A 22,835-nucleotide genomic window follows, 5' to 3' on the forward strand; every position below is an offset into this window, starting at 1 on the left:
AACAAATCACTTGTCAATGAGGCAAGTATCGCAGTCTATATTAAAATAGCAAGTACACGCATTACAGATGTTTGATCCACTTCTTTATCTCGGGAAATATAGCGCGAGAGCACTGTGACGTCATCCATGACCTTTTTGTCTTTGTTAACGTATCTCGACTCAATACAAAGGAATGGAAGTATGTAACAAATCTCTTGGGTCTCGTTAAAGCTTGTGCGGTACTCAAAACGTGTCTTCAAACCTCAAGACGAGTTAAATGTCGGCCATTTTTGGTATAGCACCATGGAACGTAAACAAAAATTTTGTTTGATGAATCTGTAGGTTTAGTTCGTTCTTTTTCCCGCGCACACTGGTTCTTAGAGCTTGCTTCGCTCGCTATAGATCAATTTGTCTTTCACCATTCATAGCCTTGACATTCGTCGTTTGTCTAAAAATAGAAAATACTAGGTATTTCCAATTTAAAAAAAAATCTATGGTATGAAAATGAAAATGGCAGCGAAACAGTTCGACTCACACAACAGAAGTGTGATACAAACTGCGCGAAAAGGGGATCTTCTGGAAATCGAACGCTCGTTGTATTCACACTGGGCTGTTTACATAGGTAAGTAAAATGGGGTAATATAAAGTATATACATATTAAACCCTACATATATATATATATGAAGGTTTGATAGTTAATAACAAACATTTGGTTGATGCTTCAAGCGCAATGGGACGTCGTTGGACCTGTATGAATGTGTATTGATATACCTTAATATTATATTTCTGATTGATCTGTAGACAAGATTTATCTCTTGTTAAGTATCACTATTGACCATTCAATTATTTTTATTCCATGAAATACAATATGGAGGGTAATATAAATTTTAGCATTGTATAATTCATCATATATAACAAGTCATTCGATTGTCTTTGCAGTCAGTCTTCACATTTTAAGTGAAGAGTATACTAGAAAATTGTTAATGGTGAAAAAACCCCAAACAAACCACCAAACAAAAACAACATTACAAATCGCTCCCTTGAGCAACAATAGCCATAGTAAATCAGCTCTAAGGAGTTATACAAAATATATTGACAATGTAGTAACATAGTACATGTATAAAAAATGAAGTTTTTCTGCAAATATTCTTTAGTTTAACATTGAGTCCCTTTTGTAACAAAATGTTTTATAGTCTTATCGCACATTGAGCTTTGCAGTTCTCAAGAAGATCTTGAGATCTTGCCTAACTTTATTCCTAAAGATTATGATTTTAACCAACTTGAATTTACACAACCTGAAGGTGCTTCCAAACAAGTAACAAATTTTCTAGCAAAAAAGTTTTTAAAAAGATTTAAAAGATCTTTCTCCGTAAAAATCCAACCACCACTATGGCTGAAACATACCATGAGGATCATAAAATGAACAAACACTACCTAAGGATGTTTACACACAAGTTACAGATGGGTTTTGAAAAGAAATTTTTCAAAGATTTTTCTTTATGTATCCCGATATACCCCCCTTTGAAGCCGAAACTGCAATATTTAAAAAAAAAACCTTCAATCTACAAAACATGAGAATGCTTCCGCACAAGAAAAACAAGTTAAATATTTTCAAGCCTATTGTTGTAAAAAAAACCCCCATTTTTTCTTTTTATTCCAATGTAAAAATATATGCCGCTATTGTAGGCCCATCCTATCTCCGAGGATGATGATTTGAACAAATTAATGTAAATTGACACTACCTTAGGATGCTCACGCACATTGGCGAAATGGGTTTTGAAAAAAGACTTTTAAAGATTTTCTCTATACATGTATATTCTCATGTGAAAATTTGACTTCTTCAATGTGGATCACCCACTCTACCCCCGGGGATCATAATTTTTATAAACTTGAACCTACTCTACCTGACAATGCTTCCAAACAAGCTACAACTTTTCTAACTTTTCTCTGTTTTTGAGAAGAATTTTGAAAATGCCATCAAATAAGAAGTGGAAAATGTAAACGGACAGACAGAAAGACGGACACCGGAAAAAAAATAATCAGAACAGCTAACTTGAGAAGCTCAAAAATATAAATACAATATAATAATAAACATATAAATAAAAAATATTAAATTAGAAAAAAAATCTCAACAAATCTTGTAGTAAAACATTTTAAGGGGATTGGATCCTGATTCAAAAGTTTTAAAGTTATTTTTAAAGTATCTCTTTAGTTAAAATCACAAAGTTCAACCTAAGCTCAAAACAAAAATTGGGGATCAATATGCTTTTTTGGCGCTATGGTACTTTTGACATATATCGCTTTTTTCTCTATCATGTTTTATTGGATTGGACCATGGCATATAGTTTAAACTTATTCTATATGATATAAATCAAATTAGTGAAAATTTTGATACAACAACTTTGAGGTGTGAAGCTCCTTAAATGAAAGTGGATTTGAGTGCGGTGTCAAATTGAACGGTTACCGAACGAACAGTTAAACAGAGTATTGAGAGTCGCGTCTAAGTGAAAAAAGGTTTCTCACAAAGTTTCAGATGTATCAAATCATAAATTATCGATTGTAGATTTACTCATTTAGAATTTTTTTTTATTTCCCTTGATATATGGTAGCCAGTGCTTTCATTAATTCAAAGATCTAGCTTACATGTATATGTCGGATACACAATGTTCGAATATTTTAAAAATTGACAGAATATCTTTATTTCGTATTTTCTTTTAAATTTAGAATAGCAATTTCAACAGATTATATACAAGTTAGTATCATTCATTTCCACCTGCATAATAATATCATGTGAAATACAGCTTGCTCGACGCTTTGCTCTACACTATACTTGTACTTATATTTAACTGTATTGATCACTGCTGCACTGCTCAACTAAATATAATAGAGAGTTTAGCGAATCAACGCGTACTCGTTGATGTACGTGTACAGGGCAAAATATTTGCAATACGTCATCGGTATGGGTCATGATACATTTCGTCCCGTTTGTTCATGCACGCACATAGCTGTAGATTGCCAAGTGCAAGCTGTTACCTTGAACTTATAGCTTATATATGTTTTGTTGCTTATTTATTTCATAGTGTTTTGTTTTTCTAAATCATGAGTATCTAATGCAAATATATATATACCGATCAGACCCAACCTAACAGAAAGTAAACACCAACTAAACTCTGGGTTTACTTTCTGGGTTTATTCTGGGTTTACTAGAGTGGACCCAGAGTAAACCCAAGTACACCCAGAGTGGACACAGAGAGTAAACCCCGATCAGAAGAATACCCTGAAAGCAGACGCTACATGTGTATTCGGAATATACAAGGGGCAGAAATTACAGGCAGTAGGATGATATGATAAAATACAGGTCTGCTTCACACTTCAGTGCGTATAGTTGACTCCAAAAGCAATTCTCGAGTAAACTCAAAGTAAACCCTGAGTAAACCCGAAGTAAACCCCGAGCGGACCCAAATTTTCAAAAAGTAAACCCAGAAAGTAAACCCGGGGCATAGTTGGGGTTTACTTTGGTGTTAGGTTGGGTCTGATCGGTACTGTATATATATATATATATATATATATATATATATATATATATATATATATATATATATATATATATATATATATATATAAGGCCTTGGTATAAGTAACAATATAGAAAAAAAGTTTTCAGTAGACGATAACACAATAATCCATTTCTCTCAAATTTAATCCAGAGCGCTTTCGCCTGATCGGATTTTCCGATTGAAATGGTAACAGAAAAATCTTTTTTTGCTTTACGACAGAAGGTCGAAAAGCCCTAATAAAAAAGAAGAATAACAATAGGACTTTTCGACCGAAAGTCAAAAAGCCCCAATAAAACAAAACAAAAAAAAGGGTCTTTTCGACCGCAAGTAGAAAAGCCCTAATAAATATTAAGAATACCATTTTTTTAAAAGTTTATAATTGATAAAAATGAATAAATAATACAAAAGAGCAGATGCATTGTTTAGGCGTCTATATCGACTTATCTATTAAACGATTTTCTAGTAGTGATTAGAAAAACCCTTCAGGTTATTAAAATTTTGAAAACTGATTTCTCTATCAAAAGCTGAGATAAGGAGGCTGAGTGGAGTAATTGGAGTCAACCAATTAACCATAAAATCTTGATTATATTTTTTAAAGATGACTTATTTAGCTATTAAATGCAGAAAGAAGAAACCCATATACTTCAACTATAATAATGTAAGGAAAATCATCTTTATATCTACATAGATATTGAGATTGCTTTTTACACAATTTAAATAGAATTATGAAATGTTTCATTTTTATTATAATTCCCTTAAGGATTACGGTTACTCAGAGGAGCAAAATAAAACTATTATAATAATTATAATGTATTTTTTTACTTTCAGATAACTAGGTCAATGGCCTACATTTCTTGCTTGGAGATTATCGAAAAATCCGTTAAAAGTGTACATCATGTACCAACTGAAGATTTTCTTTATTTTAAAGTCATTACAAATAAATTAATCGATTTGAAGGGTACTTTTTCAAACCAAATTTTATACAAAAAAGGACGACATTTATCAAGCAAATTTGAGAGAATGGATTTATGTTAAATAAATTGTGTGTAAAGATCAATTCTCCTGAATATATAATGCGGTTTGTATGTGAAAGTATGATAATCATTACGTTATATTGGAGATATTAGTGTATAAGATAAACATTTTAATATGATTCACGTACAATAGAATTGGGTTAATGCACGAAACGATAGAATTGATACACGAGAGGAATGGATAAACGGTGTTAACGATTAACGTATTATCGCATTGAACGATCTTCACGATTAACCTGATCATAGCATAATTTGATTGAGAACACGTACAAAACAATTCATATTTTTTGTATTAACAAGTGCAGAGTTGTCAATCGTAGCTGCGTCTTTAATAAGAAATACAAAAATGATCAGTTAAAATTTACTAATTAGATTAATAATGAGCTTACGGTGTACATAGTGCATAAATATACAATAGTTTCTTTTATTCTATACAGTCAAGAATATAGAATATAGTAAATTTATGGATTGGAGTGGAAATAAAAACTAATAGTAATGTCCCTCCATTGTACATGGTAGTTTATGACAGTATTGGCAGACTGAAAGCTGGCAGGTAAAAAGGCAGGAAATAGCAATTTTAAGGTTGAATGCTACGACAGAAATTTATTTTGTGGATCGTTTTATAAAAAATTATTTTGTTGTTCAAAGATGGATTTCTGATTTTTTTGTGTATTTTTTGTTTCGATTGCAAGAATCACACTGTATAGTATTAAAATTTGTTTTGAATAAAGGCATGGTATTAATCTATACTACTATACTGTCTTTTGTTTTATATATTTTAAAATTCATTGGTACTTGAAGATTACCAATTTATTATTATTTTTTCTCAATCAAGCTTCGCTAATTATAATCAACGAAGAATCTTGAAAACATCTGGACTTTTTGGATTTTGCAATTTTGTGCATGCGGATTACATTCACGCTAAATCACAGGAGGCTCTTAAATTTATGTTTCCACAATATCACATTTGCATGGATAATCTGAGAAACCTGTATTATTGCAAACTGCAGCTTTGCATTCATTGAAAAATTTTTAAATAGATTTTTTCGTATTCCTTTACTAATGTGAACCTTCAGAAGATCCAGGTAGTTTTGGGTTCATGGTTTGCACAGTCTAAAATTTATTCCAAAATCAACAATTTTGCATGGTTCTTTCTCATAAGTGATGTATAATTATAATTCTTAAAAAATAGCGGTGCGGCGATTTCTTTTTAGATTTTTTTAATGTTACACTTGAACCTCTATTGTTACTTCCGGGGATCATTATTTTAACACGCTTGAATCTATACTACATGGGGATGCTTCCACATCAGTTCCAGATTTTCTGGACGATATTTTTGGAGAGAAAATTTATGAATTCTTTTTTCAACAATTACAAATTATCATCCATCTTAAAAGACGGTTTGGTCCTTCATTTCAAATAACTTTAATCCCTTTTCCTTAAAATGCTTTGAGCCAACATTGGTTAAAATGGGTCTTGGGGTTCTTGGGAATTCTAACATTAAAAAAAAGTTTACAGACAGACATATCGTGGTGGATGTGTCTTGTTAAATGAGTTTTATTAAACTTTATTTGTATCGTTTGACAGGTAACGAGGAGGTGGTACACTTAGCTGGTATTGAAAATGGTATTAATAGTAATAACATCAATCCCAGTCACGTCTTCACTATTTGTGGAAGACAATTTAACAAGGCAATGGTCAAACGAGAGCGTGTTTGGGATGTGCTGATAGACTCCAAAGTCAAGATAAACAATGAGAAAGATCGAAAATGCCAGTAAGCATGCGAAATTAGTGTGTTGATAGAAAAGTTATTTTTTAATAAAAAAATATTTTTTATTGTTTTAACACATTTTTTCAACTATTTGTTGACGTTATTATAAGGTTTTTGGTCCTCGTTTTTTTCAAATCATAAAAAAAGTTATTTATCGTTCAAACTTTGTAAATGAAATAAATTAAAAAAAAAAATTTATGGTATCCATGCATTTTAGGGAGTTATTGCAATTTTGGTCACAATGGATGTAATGAAATAAACATGCAAGTTGAATTCAAATTAAAAGTACCTGTTCATCGGTGGCTCGAAGGCCTCGACCTTTATTTAGTAGGTCTCCGTGGAGGCACTAGGCCAAGCAGGTCGTTGAATAGTCATGGTTAGTAATAACACTACAATACTAATTAAATTTTTCTTTGTAAAAGGTAGATTTATAGTACGAATAATGAAAAATGTAGATAATTCAGAGTAATTGAACATCGCTGAGGACCGGAGATCGTTAAAAAGTGAACATGGTTTGCCATGTCATTAAACAAAAATCAAAATCATGAATCTCGTTTATACTGATCATCATGATATCATAACAGTCCTAAAACCGCAGTTACCTGTGAAGAGATTAGACATGATTTGAAATGGAAATTTATTTGTTAGTTTTTTATGTATAAAATGGTTTACGTGCTTATTTTGAATGATTCACCAAATTTTAATGTTGGAAGTCAAGTTACAAGCGAAAAACAGTGTTATATAAATAAAGCTCGAATCTTGTATTTGTTTACAAATTATGTAAAGCACAGAAATTAACATTGTTGGACAAAATAACTTCTGGCAAACATAACCATTATTTAACAAAGTAACTTGTGACAAACAAAATAAACTGATTTAATGTGTTCATTAATAATTTTGTCAACAACAAAAAGCACATTAGATTAAAACTTATACCATACCAATACAAAACATATATGTACATGTTAACAACAACAGGACTCAAACTTTGTTTTCAAATTAGTATTCAACCCTCTGTTACTCGTTTGTAACTCGATATTTGACTTTCAAATTAAAGCAAAGCATTAAAAGCACCCATACTGACTATTTAAGACATTAAAAATGTGAGCTCAAATCATGCCTAAGTCCTCCTACATTTCAGAAGGTCCATTTTTCTCTGTATCAAAATCAATTATGTATCAAATAATTGTACGTTAACATTATACATTTTTAAGTGTTTGAAAGTAATGAATTAATATACATAATATATTTATAGCTGTGTTATTGTGCATTATTTTAGACCACTTGAGCCCAATAAAATTGTAGAGGAAGCCATATTAAAAATTGGAGAAATTGGATACAACTTGCTGTGGGACAATTGTGAGCATTTCGCTGCCTACTGCAGATATGGTATCAAATGGTCTGAACAGGTATCAATACTTTTTTAAAATTGTTATATAAAATAATATACATTGTAAATTAATATCAAAGGAAACATTTTAATTCGTTATTTAAATTGATAGCACTGATTCCTGACATAGATTTCAGCTAGTTTATATGTACTGGTTCTTTCATTTCGAGGATTTTTGTTTGTAAAAAATAACCTACAACATATAAGTATAAACACACTTAGCCTCACAAACAGTCACACAATTCATACGCAACATTGCACGGTTATTGAGAGCATTTGAATAAATTGAAATGATAGTTATTTACAATAATTGAATATTTAATAGATATTTCAGTTACAAGCTAAACCGTAAAAGTCGTGGGGTAAGGGACTATATTAATGGTAAATTAGTAAATCATGATAATTAATGAATTCAGTCGTATTTGTCAGCATTAATGTAGTAGTACACAGAAAACAGGTAGTCAACCCAAACCAGTAAACAACATTCTAACTTGATAGAAAACACTCAATTATTTGAACAATAAAAGGCAATTTTTGTTGATTTATGCGGGATAAAGGTGGCGACTTTGGAAAAAATATACATAACCCGCGTTAGAGAGTTATCTAATTTTTTCTGCAATGTTCGATAAACAGAGCGTGTAGATTTCAGTCATGTCAGTTTCCTGTCAGTGTCAGTCGCTGTAGGTTTCGACTAATCGATAAACGGGGCTTGTTGATTTCAGTCCTGTCAGTATCTATAGAGTATGTATGAATGAAAAAATGACAATAACAAACCGTGAACCATCTCAAAAATTCATTAAACGAAATACAAATTCAAAGCAGAGCAACAGGGACCTCCAAATTGATAGAGGTAGGATCAGGTGCTTAGGAGGAGTGAGCATCCTCAGCCGACCGGCCGCACCCATAGCGCGATACTTGTCACAATTGGACATGTCATAATCGAGGTAAATGTTAAGTCAGTAAAATGTCATAATAAAGTAAAAACGAAACGTTGATGATTTGGTCTGTGTGATGGTCAAAATACAAACCTTGACTCAACACGGACCTCCATTTTATTGGAGGTAGGATCAGGTGCCCAGGATTAACAAATAGTTTACGTAAGAAATAAAGGGAAAGCTGGCATCCGATTGGTACATGAATATATCCCACAATATGGCATGCCTAAACAAATAGTGTGTTAAAATTTCAAGCATCTGCGATAAATAGATGCTGAAAAATCTTTGACAAAAATTTGTTTTAAAATTTTGGCTAAAATAAAAAAAGAACTCATTTAACAAGAAGTTGACGTCTGATTGGTACAAAAATATACCCCACGATATGGCATGCCTATACAAATACTGTGTAAAAATTTCAAGCATCTGCGATAAATAGTTGCTGAGATAAATGCGACAGAAATATTGGTTACGGACGGACAGACAGACACACAAGGGTAAAACAGTATACCCCCTCTCCTTCGAAACGGGGGTATAATAATTATTCACTCATTCACCACTCATACATCCTCGATTGGCAATGCACGCCAAAGGAATACACAATATATAAAACTTTTAAATAGTAATTTCGACATTTAGAATAACCAAAAATGCTGGGTAATGACTTTCTAAGACTGCGCAAAATCTGACGGGATGAATTGTTAACAATTTGTAACTTACTTATCTACTTATAACATTTTTTTCTTTTTGTTGATAAGGAGCAGTTATTATTTAAACAATAAAGTGCTTTCTTTTGTGATTCATGCGGGATATGAAGGTGGCGATATTGCAGCAATAACCCGTGTTATTTATCGGGTTGTGTATTTTTTTGCAATGATCGCTATCTTCATAACCCATATGAATTACCATTGCTGACATAGCCAAATCGTCTCCTATGAGTCTTATACGAGTCTCACATCATTATGATTATTTTGTACAGTCCCTGATTTTTCCAAGGTCGATGAAGGTTTTTATCATAGATAAGCGTGGCCTGTAAAATTCAGACCTGTCAGTTTCTAAAGAGCACTGAATTGAAATAAAGAGGGCATCATACGTGGTGGATGTAAATAAAAAATGTTAATGAACCCATTTTTAAGCTATGCTAACTGAAAATTGTTTTTTTTTTTTTTGGTTGACATGTATTATAGATTTTTAATTAAGCATGCAAACCAGTAACTTTGCGATATTATCGTTATAATTTTTTTTAAAAGAAAAATGAAAAATTTAGTCCGCATTTCCTCTGTTTCAACATTAATCTGCCTTTGTCCCTTTGTCGCAGCTTCCTAAAATAAACAGAACATGGCCATCAATATCGATCTTTGATTTTAACATTGTTATTTTTTTTTGGGGGGGGGGGGGTAAAGTTATTCCCTTTAGCATTTATATTAAAAAATTGAAAGAAAAAAATTGTTAATCTTTTGAAAATATTTTAAATTTAATGTTCCTTGACACAACGAAATTTTATATGATGGATTAATATAGAATCTTTTTACAAATATGATTTAAGAAACAGAGACTGATATCGGCTTTTTTTTTTATATATATGATTGTTTTGTATTAATTTTGTTCAATGATATAGGAAATATAAATTTGACTTTAAACAGGGTATTTTAAAGCATGAAATTTGGTCTCAATTGATGCGTAATATAAAAATCAATAAATACATGCCAAAAAGTGTCTGGTCAAGTTTATAATTTTCAGATTATGTAAAAATGTTTCTAAAATATAAAAAAATAAAAATTAGTTTTCTCTTATATCTTTTAAATCTATGTATGAAATCTAAAGAATAACAAATACTAGTAATCACATAAAGCACTTATCAAACAATGATATTTACAAAGAAATTGAAACAAAATGTAACACTGTGCCTGATTATTATGCCAATGCCAAGGTGGCATATTCGCACTCATCTAAGCTGCATGTATTGAAAAAATACAAATATATGCATGCTAAATGATAAAACAATTCCTCACCTGTCTGATGAGACACACTAAAAACAAAAGAAGTTATGTTATGCACTCTTTCGACAATGGTCTCTCATTTGATATATACATGTACATCATTGTTTTTCGAAACTGCATCTTAAGCGGATACAAAAATGCCATCTTGGCTCTGGCATAATCTGGAACAGTTTTATGTATAATTGTAGAAAATATGCACAAATTTTCATACTTTCAACCAATACCGAATGAGGAAACACTTATCCTTATCAGAAGCAGTTTAGAATTAAAAATTTCAAATATGCTGCAGCTAATTCTGAGAAATTGATATGTCTTATTAAATCAATAAATGAACAAACTATCTTAAAGCTGGAATTTGAGCAAAATTGAGATATATTTCAACTTTACATAATTTTGTACGGGATCATTTTATTTACAATCTTGATCACTTCGAATTTAAGATTTTCCTTTTTATCTCGAATTTTACAATTTCGTATCAATTTCAGGTTAAAATAGGATAGTAAAACAATAATTACAGTTGTTACAGTTGATAGGTTTAAAAATATCTACAATCCTTGAATTTCATGAATATTTATTTATCAAAAATATTTTTAGCGATAAATTACGTGTATCCTTTTCAAAGCTAAATGGATTTTTGGTTTCTATGAAAAATATTTGTATAAAAAAAAAATAAAATTATTGAAGCCGATATTGGTCTCATTTTTGTATCGGGACTGTTACATTTCAAACTGATTCTCGATACATCAAATTATACACAAGTGTGTCGAGCCACCTTAACTATACGTTTGATTTAAAAATAAGTATGAGAGAGAAAACTAAATGTACATGTACTTCAAATCAGGGTTAGCCGGGAAAAACCAGTGTTGGGAATTACCTGTGGTAAATATTGTATTTTCCGTCCTGGTAAATACCACTGATTTTCATTAAACTGGGAAATACTGGGAAATAAAAATTTATAATATTTATTTCTTTAGTTTGCTCAAATGAATGTAAAATGTATGTTTAGGATATAAGATATTAACAACAAGCATCAAACAAACCATTTTGTATATTTCGCAATTTCACTGTCAGTTTATGAATATATTTAACAGATCACCTATTCCCAAAGACTTCTATAGCTGCTAGACTACATATTTTAGTCTACCTTTTTGTATCCCAAGTTTAGTGCTTTACAGATTTATAATTCAAAGCACAAACTAAACTGTTATAATAACTGTTACAAGTAACAATTAAATAATCACACGTGTAGTTTTAATAATTGACTCTTGACAGTCTTAAAGCTTGTGCTCCTGTTTTGGGAGATGAAAACAATGAGTGGGGCTAATTATATTTGGCTTCTCAAGTGTGTTGCATACTGAGGAAGTGACACTGGTCACACTTTATATTCATAATTTTCCTGGCCCATTTTTCACTTACACTAAATAACCAGAAAATGGAACTTTTGGTATCATGTTTATGATAACTGTATAGATGCATTTATACCTGACTTAAGTCTTAAAAACAAATAACAATGGTGTATGAATGAACCATGTTTGGAATATTCATAAGAAGATAACCAATGCATTACTGGCCAGTCAAAACTTGTTAAAATCAAATACTATTATAATATTTCATAACTGACAAGGTGTACTATTGTCTACATCCCAATAGAGTTGATTAAGACTACGAAAGAAGTACTATACTAGTAATATGTAGTTAAACTTTATTTCCCAGTATTTCCCGGGAAATACTAATAATTCCCGGAATTCCCAGTATATCCCACCGTCCTGGGAAATATGAGTATTTCCCACGTTTTTGCATACCCTGCTTCAAATTAACATGCTTAAAGACAAACAGTCATAAGGTATAAAAGTCTTCCTGTATGAATATTTTAAACTGTTATTTTAGGTCAGAAACCTTGGCATTCTCGTCGGTACCTATTGGATGATGCCATATGTCTCTGTGACCGCTTTATCTACTCTGTTCGTGTGGAAGAGGATATTAGCTCGGAAGGATAAGGAAAAGATGAAATCTAGGTTATAGTTCTAGAATCCGTTTTACAAATGTTTAATAAGGGAGGATTTATAACTTAGGAGGCTCCTAAGATTTGTGACATGCGCGGATCTAGAGGAGATAGAGGGTCCGGTTTGATCTCCCTTCCTCTCTCCCTTAGAAATTTCAAATTTCTTTAATTTACATAGTTAATTTACTAAAACTATGCATCGCGATCGGATCCCCCTTCGACTAACTTAAATATCCTCCCTAGAAAGTTTTTTTCCGGATCCGCGCATGTGTCATAACTAATTCACAAAATTTTCTTAGTCTAGACTGAGATATTTTATGCATCGCTTATATCATATTGTTAAAAAAACATGCAATTGCAAACTATTATGACAATATAGACTCTCATCTTAAGGATGCTAGCTTAAACAGTCAAAAATTATACTGGAAATTATTGAAAGATTGTTTCCACACTAAACTAACACACGACATCCCACCTACATGTATAAGGTATACCATGGACAATGATAAGGAGGGTTATGCATTTTCAGACACTGATAAGATTGAATTACTTAACAATTACTTTACATCTATTACTTTCTAAGATGACAGCAACCATGACATTCCAACTATAGGGGGTGTAGATTTAATAACTCTTTTTCAGATATAAAAATACAAGAGCATGAGATTACAGATATCATATCCATCATTCCATTTAATAACTTAAAGGCAGTTTAATAGTTAGATATAAAATAGATAGATATATAGTCATAATAGTTAGATATCATATCTATCATTCCAGTTAATAACTTAAAGGCAGTTGGTCCTTATTGCATCAGTCACAAAATGTTAAATTAGTGGCCTTATTTAATGCCCTTAGTCTTAATACAAGGGAGGCAACTTCTATTAAAATATTTAATTAATGTAAAGCCTCAGAAACATCTTTCATGCCCTTAGTCTTAATACAAGGGAGGCAACTTCTATTAAAATATTTAATTAATGTAAAGCCTCAGAAACATCTTTCATTCGGAAAAAGATTTTTAAACATAACTCATACACGTTTGAGACACAACTGTATTTTAAATTCTGACTTATTCCGCTGTAACTTAATAGCCAGTCCAAACTGTTCGTGTGGCTTATTAGAGGATGCATTATCATTTGTTTTTGTCTGTAAAAAGTATACAAGAGCTCGGAATTCTCTAATCGATAAGCTATTGACATTACTTTATGTACACATTATAGATGCATTTACTGTTATGGGGGGGGGGGTGATTCTTTGACAAATACACAACACACTGAAATTTTCAAGACGGTACAAATTTTTTTGAGTGAATATGATCGCTTTTCAAAAAATGTCTGAATTTATAAGGTGATTTTATATATGAAGTACTAGCAGATTGTATATTCATGTATATTTATGTGTATTCATATCTAACGTTATTACTGGCAATATTTATAAAATTTCATTATAAGGAGAAGACTATCTACATGTAAGTTATTTAGAACTTGTGTCTAATCCATTTGATTTAATCAATAAACTATGTTCAATTCAATTCATATTGTTACTTTTTAATTTATATCTAGTATGTAAATCGTTTTCAATATGAAACAAATGTAAACTTTAAAGGTGAATGTAAAAATTTATTCCCCCACCTGCCAAGAAACATCACAGAAAAGTAAAATGTGTCAATGTGTTAAGGGCCATATAAATAGCTAGTATTGCAAATTTGTATTTCTTGTCTTTCCATAAAATAATATTTATTTAAAAATAAGAAGAGTTATGACTACTTTACATCAAAATTTATTTTTACGTTCGTGGTACATGTAGGTTATTATATCTTAAATTAAAATGTGCTATTAGTTGTGAATGGCGGTGGTGAAGGGTCAGGTGATTTAAAACAAAAATCTTTAGGGTCCTCTACACACTTAAAAAAGGTTCTGCATACAAACATGACCTTTTAAATTACTTAGAGATATGGATTTCTAGCATGTGTTTAACTTGAAAATAACAGGAAAAACTTCAATTTTTGGGGGAAATATTTTTATTAAATTGTACATGTACTACTATCCCGGTAGAATTCGAACTCGGGACCTGCAGATCAGTAGATTGAAGCTACACCCTTTACGCAAAACATATAGAGAGCAAAATTTGGCGATATAAACTGTTCAATAATGCGTTCAAATCGCCATGTTGTGACATACTGTCTTTAAAAGGAGAGGTCACGGAATATCGAGGATCCTTATCATTTTTTAACCGATTAAGCTATTTCTTCTGGGAAATTTTCATTTGTTCGGACAAATTATTATATGTTTGAATAAATGTTTTGTTCGGACGAATTTGGGATTTGTTCGGACGCATTCGGGAATTGCTCGGATGAATAATCTATTTGTTCGAACTTGATATTTGTTCGGACAAATTGGGATTGTTCGGACGAATTTTTATGTGTTCAGATGGATAAGTTATTATTTATAGTATTTTTGACGAGATATTTAGACTTTCTGATCTGGCAATAAATTAAATGAAGGAGATGGGATGAGGATCTGTGCTCAAGCGCCTCCACACTTTTCTGGAATGTCGTTTTTTCTACAAATAATAAATTGTCTTAAACATGTATATATAGATGCGAAGCATGTAATAGTCAATGATATTAACACAATATTTCGATGCCAGAATATAAGCCCGGTTCTCAAAATCTTTCACAACTGTGCGTGTTTATTTATGAAGGGGAGGGAGTTGTATTATTTGTTCTGGCCTATGCAGCGGATGGGATTTTTTTTCATTGTTACAAAAACCTGTCTTGCCTAGAGTGGGTACTTAATGTGCGGATCTAGAGGAGTGGCAGGGTAGAGGAGCAAAAGCTTTACTCTCAGACCCCCTCCCCCGGGAAAATTTTTCTGGATCCGCGCAAGATCACGAAAACTAATTAGGACTTTTAACATCTATGTATCAATAAATGACCTCTCCGCTCTCTCCCTCTCTCTCTTTGTCTCTGTCTTTTTCATACATGTTCATAGACTGAAAGAGTTAAATATAAGATAAAATAAATTTAATGAATAAAAATTCATTAAAGAAGCCTGGATAGTTATCAAATTAGCCATTATGCAGAGCTGTCTAAGACTTTGCGTTTAGTTTTGACTTACTACATGTATTTATATTGCCGAAGCCGAATCGTAGCTCAAATAGTGATCATCTTCCATCTTAATTGTGAAAAGAAGTGCCATTTTTATCATTCCTATCGCAAAAGAGCACACCGGTACGTAATGAACGTACCGTAATGTATACGAACGTACATGTACCTGCACCTACACAAGCGTCCCAACTCGGAGACTTGTGTCATGATGTTCGGTTCAGGGTCGTTGTAAAATTTGAATTTACTGGGTAGGTTTAAATACAAAATTTACAACACGACAATGTTGTCAACTTGTCATGTTGTAATCTTTGTATTTACAACTTCAAAATTCTGTCTGGACAATCTTATCAGAACATAATTAAGCATAAACAATCAGAATTTAAAAGTAAATAAAAAAAAACATTATAACATTTTAGTTTTTGTGAATTAAAATGTTTTCCTTTGAAAAATTCGATCCTTAAAGTGGCTCCACCCTACTCTTCAATATTTTGATTTTAATGAATTTGAATCTACATTTATGTCGCTTTCACTAAATTTACCCAAATTTACAGTTTTTCTATTTTTAGAAGATTTTTAAAGATTTTATTTAGTATTCCTATGTAAAAAAAACCCTGCCCCCCCCCCCCCCCCCCCCGTTGTGACCCATTTATCCCCCGCGATCATGGTTTAAACAAACTTGAATTTCTATGTAAAAATTCGACCCATCCGCATTGTGGCCCTATCCTACCCCTCGGGGATCATGATACGAACAAACTTGAATTAACACTATCTGAGAATGCTTCCACACAAGTTTCAGCTTTCCTGGCAAAAATGTTCTTGAGAAGAGGATTTTTAAAAATTTCTCAAAGTTTGCTAATATTTCCCAATTATCCCCCCTTGAGAAACGGCGTGGTCCTTAATTTTAACAACTTTGAATCCCCTTTACCTAAGGGTACTTTGTGCCAAGTGTGGATGAAATTGGCCAAGTGGTTCTGGAAAGGATGTTGGAAAGTGAATTTCAAAGTTTACGGACATACAAAATGTGATCAGAAAAGACTACTTCAGCTTTCAGCTGAGGTGAGCTAAAAAGGGACTGGCCCCTCAATTCAGGGGCGAGCTGGGTTCTAAAGATTTTCATCTCTTTTTCTTAAAACTTAAAACAAAATAGTCTTTGATCCTTCGAATGAAAATCCCCCCGTCCCCCATTTACAGATCATGTTGGGTTGTCGAATATTGAAGTCAAAGTCTTATTTCACATTCTAAAATTCGGTTAGGTAAACTCCCCGTTGCTCGCAACGAGATCGTGTCCAGTTCTTGTTATTATTTTACATCAATTTAAATTCTTGAGAAATTTTAAAACAAATCAATTGCATAAATTAATGCTAAATTTTAATACTTTTTTATCTGTATCTTTGTAAAGTTTTATGAGTGTTGGACTAATCAACAAAAATATCATCCGAAAAGAAATCAACATTCAGGAAGTAAAATGTTACTGTGTAGTAACATGTACAAAGCAGTTTTGGTATAATACATCATCTCATAAGACTGCAAATTGCATGACTTAAAATTTTATAAAAGGTGAAACGCTTCAAATTCTGAATAATGGTCACTTTCTGCATTTAGAACATGTCCAATCCAAATAAATTTTTACACGTAATGTCGACGCCGGACAAAAGTTATCTTACGATAATAACAAACCGTGAACCATCTCAAAAATCCATAAAACGAAATACATATTCAAAGCAGAGCAACACGAACCTCCAAATAGATAGAGGTAGGATCAAGTGCCTAGGAAGAGTGAGCATCCTCTGCTGACAGGTCACACCCGCCGTGTGCTCTTTGTCTTAATTGGGAAAAAAAATCAGAAAAGTCCGTAGACAATTAGGTGATTAATTATGGTCAAACAATTAGTATGAAACATGTCAGTCAGCATGCGACCCAGTGGAAGATTGTATTTGATGACAAAGTCGTTGTATCGACCATAGAACTTACATAGAACTTACGGAAAGATAACTTCAAGCGAGACTGTCGATAGTCCTGTTTTATCAACTTGTTTGTCAGTAGCTTGCTTCGTCTTAGAAACTGTTCATACGAAAAGCATGATCTTGTGTATCGAATCAACTGAGAGACAAAAACACCATATGCAGGAGAGGAAGGTATATTGCTACATAAGTAAGGAAAGTTGACTATAGAAAAATTGAAGTCATCGCGTTTATCATAAAGTCTTGTTGTTAGATTACCATCAATGTCCATGTCCAGTAAAATATCCAAATATGAAACAGATGACGCAGACTCTATGGCATCTTTTATTTCAAGTTCACTGGGATATATCGAGTCGACGTAAGTATGGAAATAACAATTGTTAATTGATAATACGTCGTCGATATACCTGAATGTTGAGTTGAGGGCCACAGCGAGTGATTTATTTTTTCACGCACAAGTTTTTGAATAAATTCTGCTTCATAAGAATACAAAAATAGATCTGCTAATAATGGGGCACAATGAAGTGATAGTCTATATTTAAAATGTACATGAAGAAAGCACTTGTTTTAATTTAACTTTTCTGCAGTAAAAAACTATGTTGTTTCTCAATGATCATTCATACATATGCAAAGTTGTGTATCAGAATTGTTTGAATGAAAAATAAAAAAATAAATATAAAAAATGAAAATAGAAAAAAAAAGAATCACGTGATCATCATAAATTGATTTCCGTTCAATAAGACGTAAAATGGCAGCAAAGGCATACGAATCCCACAATAGAAGTGTTATTAGCAAAGCAAAAGAAGGGGACTTACTGGAAATTAACCGAGGATGTAATTCGCATTGGGCCGTTTACATAGGTGAATGAGAACACACGAAAAAGATGTTTAACATTCTATATGATAGAATTGTTGATGTTTAAGGACAAGTTTCGGTTTCAGTCTTATCATTGTTAGATTAAATTTAAAAAAAAACCAGAATCAGACCAGGTTTAAGAAAAGATATTTTAATTTGGTACGTGATAAAAAATTATATAACCGATATAGAATGAAAGAGTTATTTAGTTTTATTGAATTGTGAATAAATATTTAAGATTACTTTCGGTTTGATAAAGATACCGGGACTCCATTCCGATAATGTTCTGGTTTGTTAAATGTCTATATGTGGTGTTTTCGGTTGAAGCATGTTCTGTTTAGGAGATTTATAATCTATTTCGTCTAAATCATTCTAGGTGCAATTGTCAAATAAATCACGCATACCATTGTAAATTCGCTTGACTTTTTGTAATACTTGAGATTAAAACTCTTATTCAGGTATTTTGATAAGAGAAAGTAACTTTTCTTTACGTTTTACTTCTTTATGCTGAATTTAATTTTTGAATGTATCCACCAATATAAATATTTTTTTTTGTTTAAAATTTGAGGCTTATTTAAAACACCAGTATTATAGATGTAATTTTAAGAAAAATTCAGGATATCATACACTTTGAATCTTTATAAACAATGTAAATTTTTTTCATGTGATATTTTAAAAACTATTGTCTATTTTTCTTTGTATGAGATATTGATTCATGAATGAAGATGATCTTACCAATGCCATCTTAGTTCTAAAAAGAAATGCATGCAATATTCACTTACATAAACTGACATGAGTTTTCAAAATATCACATAGCATACGTTAAATCATACATCGAGCTCCTTTAAATCGTAAACTTGTCACGAATAATATTTTAAACCAGATTTTACTATGCATTTGAGGCTCAATGTTTGTTTTTTTATCTAATGCCGAATTGTTGTTGTTTCTCTTTGGAATAGGGAAAGATGAGGTGGTACATCTAGTCGGTAGCAAAAAGGATGGCGTTGCCAACCAACCAGATTCGGTGTTCACAATCTGTGGCGAAACTTTCAACAAGGCCTCGGTCAAAAAAGAGAGTGTATGGAACGTAGTTCAAGATTCTAAGGTGGACATTAACAACACCAAAGACCGTGTCTGCAGGTATTTATCAAAGGTTTGTTTATTTATGAAGCATGCCAATCTTAATTGTACATTGACGAGCTATTGTAACCCATGCCATTGTATGATTGAAATCAGTGAAAAAAGTACTTGTATGAAATTTTTGAATTAATTTTGCATTTACTTATAAATTTAGGCCACAAGAACCACAGAAAATCGTTGAGGTTGCTAAAAAGAAAGTTGGGAAAATTGAATATGATGCTCTGTGGCAAAACTGCGAGCAGTTCGCCGCCTTCTGCAGATATGACGAAGTGTGGTCCAAAAAGGTATGTTTAGTATAAGTAACGTGATCCTAAATGCATGTTTAAGTTTGTAATGAATGCTTTTTAAAATTTAATGGCATTTTAAGGCCAGTTTGTTTCTCTGTTCTAAAGGTTATATGCTATACTAAACATTTCCCATTCATGTTATTTCAGGCTAACACTTTTCTTGGAATGCTTTTGATCTTCATTCTGATAACGATCGCAGCCTTGTTTTACAATACGAAGAACAAGATAGTTTTTTACACAGAGAAGATGATGGCATTCTTCAACAACAGCTTAGGGAAGAAAAAGGAAAACAAAGAGTCCTAAACGAACTTTTCAAATGTGCATAAAGTAAACATTAACTTGTAGAGGCACGATAGTTTCACTATTTTATTAGTTGTTATATCATGATGAATTTGTTGAATTTTAATGTGTAATAATCAAATTAAAAGAAACCTTTTGTAATGTAATAATAGTTACCAATGAGTGCAATATTCTGTTGTAATTATTAACTTTAAGAAAGTTTTGAAAATAAAATATTTTTATCGGAGAATTTTATTAAAATTATGAAAATAAAGTCTTACAACTATTAACCGATAACTAAACAAGTGGTCCAGAAGCCACATCGCTCACTGAGCATGCAACAACAGCCTTAACTCTTATCAAGTAACTTGACAACTAAGAACAGTGGATCTTGCACAAAAGGTTAAAAAATCTGACACTTTTATCAACATATTTTTATGGTAAATACCAAACCCAATTTGTTGTTTTAGTATTAGTGAGAGAATTTTTCTCTATTCCTATATAAAATTTTCACCCTGGGGCTCAACTTTGCTCCAGAGAATAATGGTTTCATCAAATTGTAATCTGCACAATCTGTGCCTTCACCAAGTTTCAGTTGTTTAGGCTGAATACTTTTCCAGAAGATGTTTAAAGATTTTAGTATCACTATCTTCCTATGTTAAAAAAGTTATCCCCGCCCCATTACAGAGCTACCATGCCTGAATCTATAGAGACCATGATTTGAACAGACTTGAATCTACACTACCTAAAGATGCTTCAACACTAACTCTATCTTTTTTGGCTTATGAAATTTGAGAAAATGATTTTTAAAGATTTAAAATTTTGATATAACCCAACGAGAGACAAAAAAGGGTGCTGATTGAGATTGAGAAAGAAAACATGTTACAAATGTAAATGTTAATAGACAGAGAAATACGTTTCTTCTATAAACTGTATAAGCTCATAATTATCTACATGTACCTTCCTGTTGACCATTGTTCGGCTTTCCGTAAATCTCCAATGTTTTTCTATAGAACCGATTGAATGAATTATGCATTACCGAACTTAATCAGATGAATGCTTCACTACAATAGAGTATTTTAACTGTTTGCGGAATTAAGCGGAATTAGGCGACTTGCCCTTTAAAGACTCAATGAACTTCCTAGAATTGGGATTTAATTGTGGATTTCTAGTGGGCAGGTCATATGATTTGTTGCATAACGTCTTTAGATTTAAAGTTAACTGCATCTTATCTACATGTAGATAGGTCGGGGTAGAATATTATCAGCTTTCTTGGACCTTAGTCACCGAATAAGAAATTACAAAAAAACGTTTGACATAGTAGTTGGCAGAGAGAGAGAGAGAGAGAGAGAGAGAGAGAGAGAGAGAGAGAGTATTCAATAAATTCCATACAATCAAATTTATGCCTTTCAATAGCTGTGGTCCAAATTTCATCTTCCTCCTTACGAAACAACGCAGTACCGATTTGATATCCTGTAGTGTAACAAGAACAGCTCGATTCTCAGGTTGACTAAAAAAACAAATCGTTTTCATAGATCAAAGTTAAAATAAGATCCCTGACTTTCATAACTATTTTTTTATGCCTGCCTATTACATCGTCAGCTATTTCGCCATTATGGCTCTTTGAAAATATTTGTCATACTCTAAAGCAGCGCCTACATAATTATAGAAGTATATTTTGCTTGTAAACAATGTCTATTTCATCTTCTTTTGATGAGAGAGAGAGAGAGAAGGTTACATCAAAACAATTCCAGAGTTGTCTCGTTGAATCGAATATAAGCAATACTTACATACATACTATGCAGATATTATTTACATTCAAACGATAAAATCTCTAATTTTAGTTCTAAAATCTGAAGAATATTTATTGAATATATTGGACTCCTTATTACATTATACATAATTATATGTATATAAGTTTAAAAGATACTTCAGCTTTTATTTTCATAAACATCAAGTCTAATATAGAAGCACATGTTTTCTCTGGGTTAAAATTTCGTTGTTTTTAAACCAAAAACAACTTTGTTGGCATTTAATATTGTCATATTGTAATACCTAAAATACATCGCGGATCAACTCCGTATTTATTAACAGTAATGTTAAAATTTTTTTGATTCCTACTGCCAACGAAATTAACGAAATTAAATCCTCAACGATTTTTTCTGCTTCTAGTGTAGCAATATTTTTTAAATCCTATGAATAGATTGCTTTGAAGCTGGATTGACTTCTTCATTATTTTGATTTGTGGGCTTAAGGATAAAAGAAATCTGTATATAAATAATAATATGATTATTTTCTTGTTTAAATTTAAGTCAAAGTTTGGCTCTCCCAATAAACCCAATCTGTATGACAGTTTTCTTATTGACAGATCTGATAATCGGCACTACACAATGCATTCTTTCTTTTTTCAAATCTCTTTAAGCCTATCATAAGGTGTAATATCAAAGGTGTAATATCAAAGAAAGAAACTGCTTTTTTAAAGTTACAAACGCATAATTATGTTTTTATTTAAATTTTAATCATGTTGATGACTACCTTG

General features: G+C 31.9%; 2 protein-coding genes across 2 annotated transcripts; both read left to right on the forward strand.

The window, feature by feature from the left end:
* The first annotated feature begins 177 nt into the window (after positions 1–177).
* LOC128191786 (phospholipase A and acyltransferase 3-like) lies at positions 178–13,586 on the forward strand. Its single transcript, XM_052864084.1, has 4 exons — positions 178–601; positions 6,158–6,344; positions 7,621–7,750; positions 12,551–13,586. The coding sequence occupies exons 1-4, from the start codon at positions 478–480 to the stop codon at positions 12,683–12,685; spliced, it is 576 nt and encodes a 191-aa protein (XP_052720044.1). The 5' UTR covers positions 178–477; the 3' UTR covers positions 12,686–13,586.
* Positions 13,587–18,443: 4,857 nt separating this feature from the next.
* LOC128191785 (phospholipase A and acyltransferase 3-like) lies at positions 18,444–20,540 on the forward strand. The gene is made up of 4 exons (XM_052864083.1): positions 18,444–18,595; positions 19,550–19,730; positions 19,885–20,014; positions 20,165–20,540. The coding sequence occupies exons 1-4, from the start codon at positions 18,484–18,486 to the stop codon at positions 20,318–20,320; spliced, it is 579 nt and encodes a 192-aa protein (XP_052720043.1). The 5' UTR covers positions 18,444–18,483; the 3' UTR covers positions 20,321–20,540.
* Positions 20,541–22,835: the final 2,295 nt, after the last annotated feature.

Source organism: Crassostrea angulata, chromosome 7 (assembly GCF_025612915.1).
Source record: "Crassostrea angulata isolate pt1a10 chromosome 7, ASM2561291v2, whole genome shotgun sequence".
Lineage (NCBI taxonomy): Eukaryota > Metazoa > Mollusca > Bivalvia > Ostreida > Ostreidae > Magallana > Magallana angulata.

Bases quoted from the DNA above. Each gene is read 5' to 3' on its own strand.
- LOC128191786 (XM_052864084.1), top strand. From the start codon at position 478: ATGAAAATGAAAATGGCAGCGAAACAGTTCGACTCACACAACAGAAGT. The intron at 602-6,157 runs GTAAGTAAAATG...ATCGTTTGACAG, and splicing joins ACACTGGGCTGTTTACATAG to GTAACGAGGAGGTGGTACAC. The intron at 7,751-12,550 runs GTATCAATACTT...CTGTTATTTTAG, and splicing joins GTATCAAATGGTCTGAACAG to GTCAGAAACCTTGGCATTCT.
- LOC128191785 (XM_052864083.1), top strand. From the start codon at position 18,484: ATGGCAGCAAAGGCATACGAATCCCACAATAGAAGTGTTATTAGCAAA. The intron at 19,731-19,884 runs GTATTTATCAAA...TTATAAATTTAG, and splicing joins ACCAAAGACCGTGTCTGCAG to GCCACAAGAACCACAGAAAA. The intron at 20,015-20,164 runs GTATGTTTAGTA...ATGTTATTTCAG, and splicing joins ACGAAGTGTGGTCCAAAAAG to GCTAACACTTTTCTTGGAAT.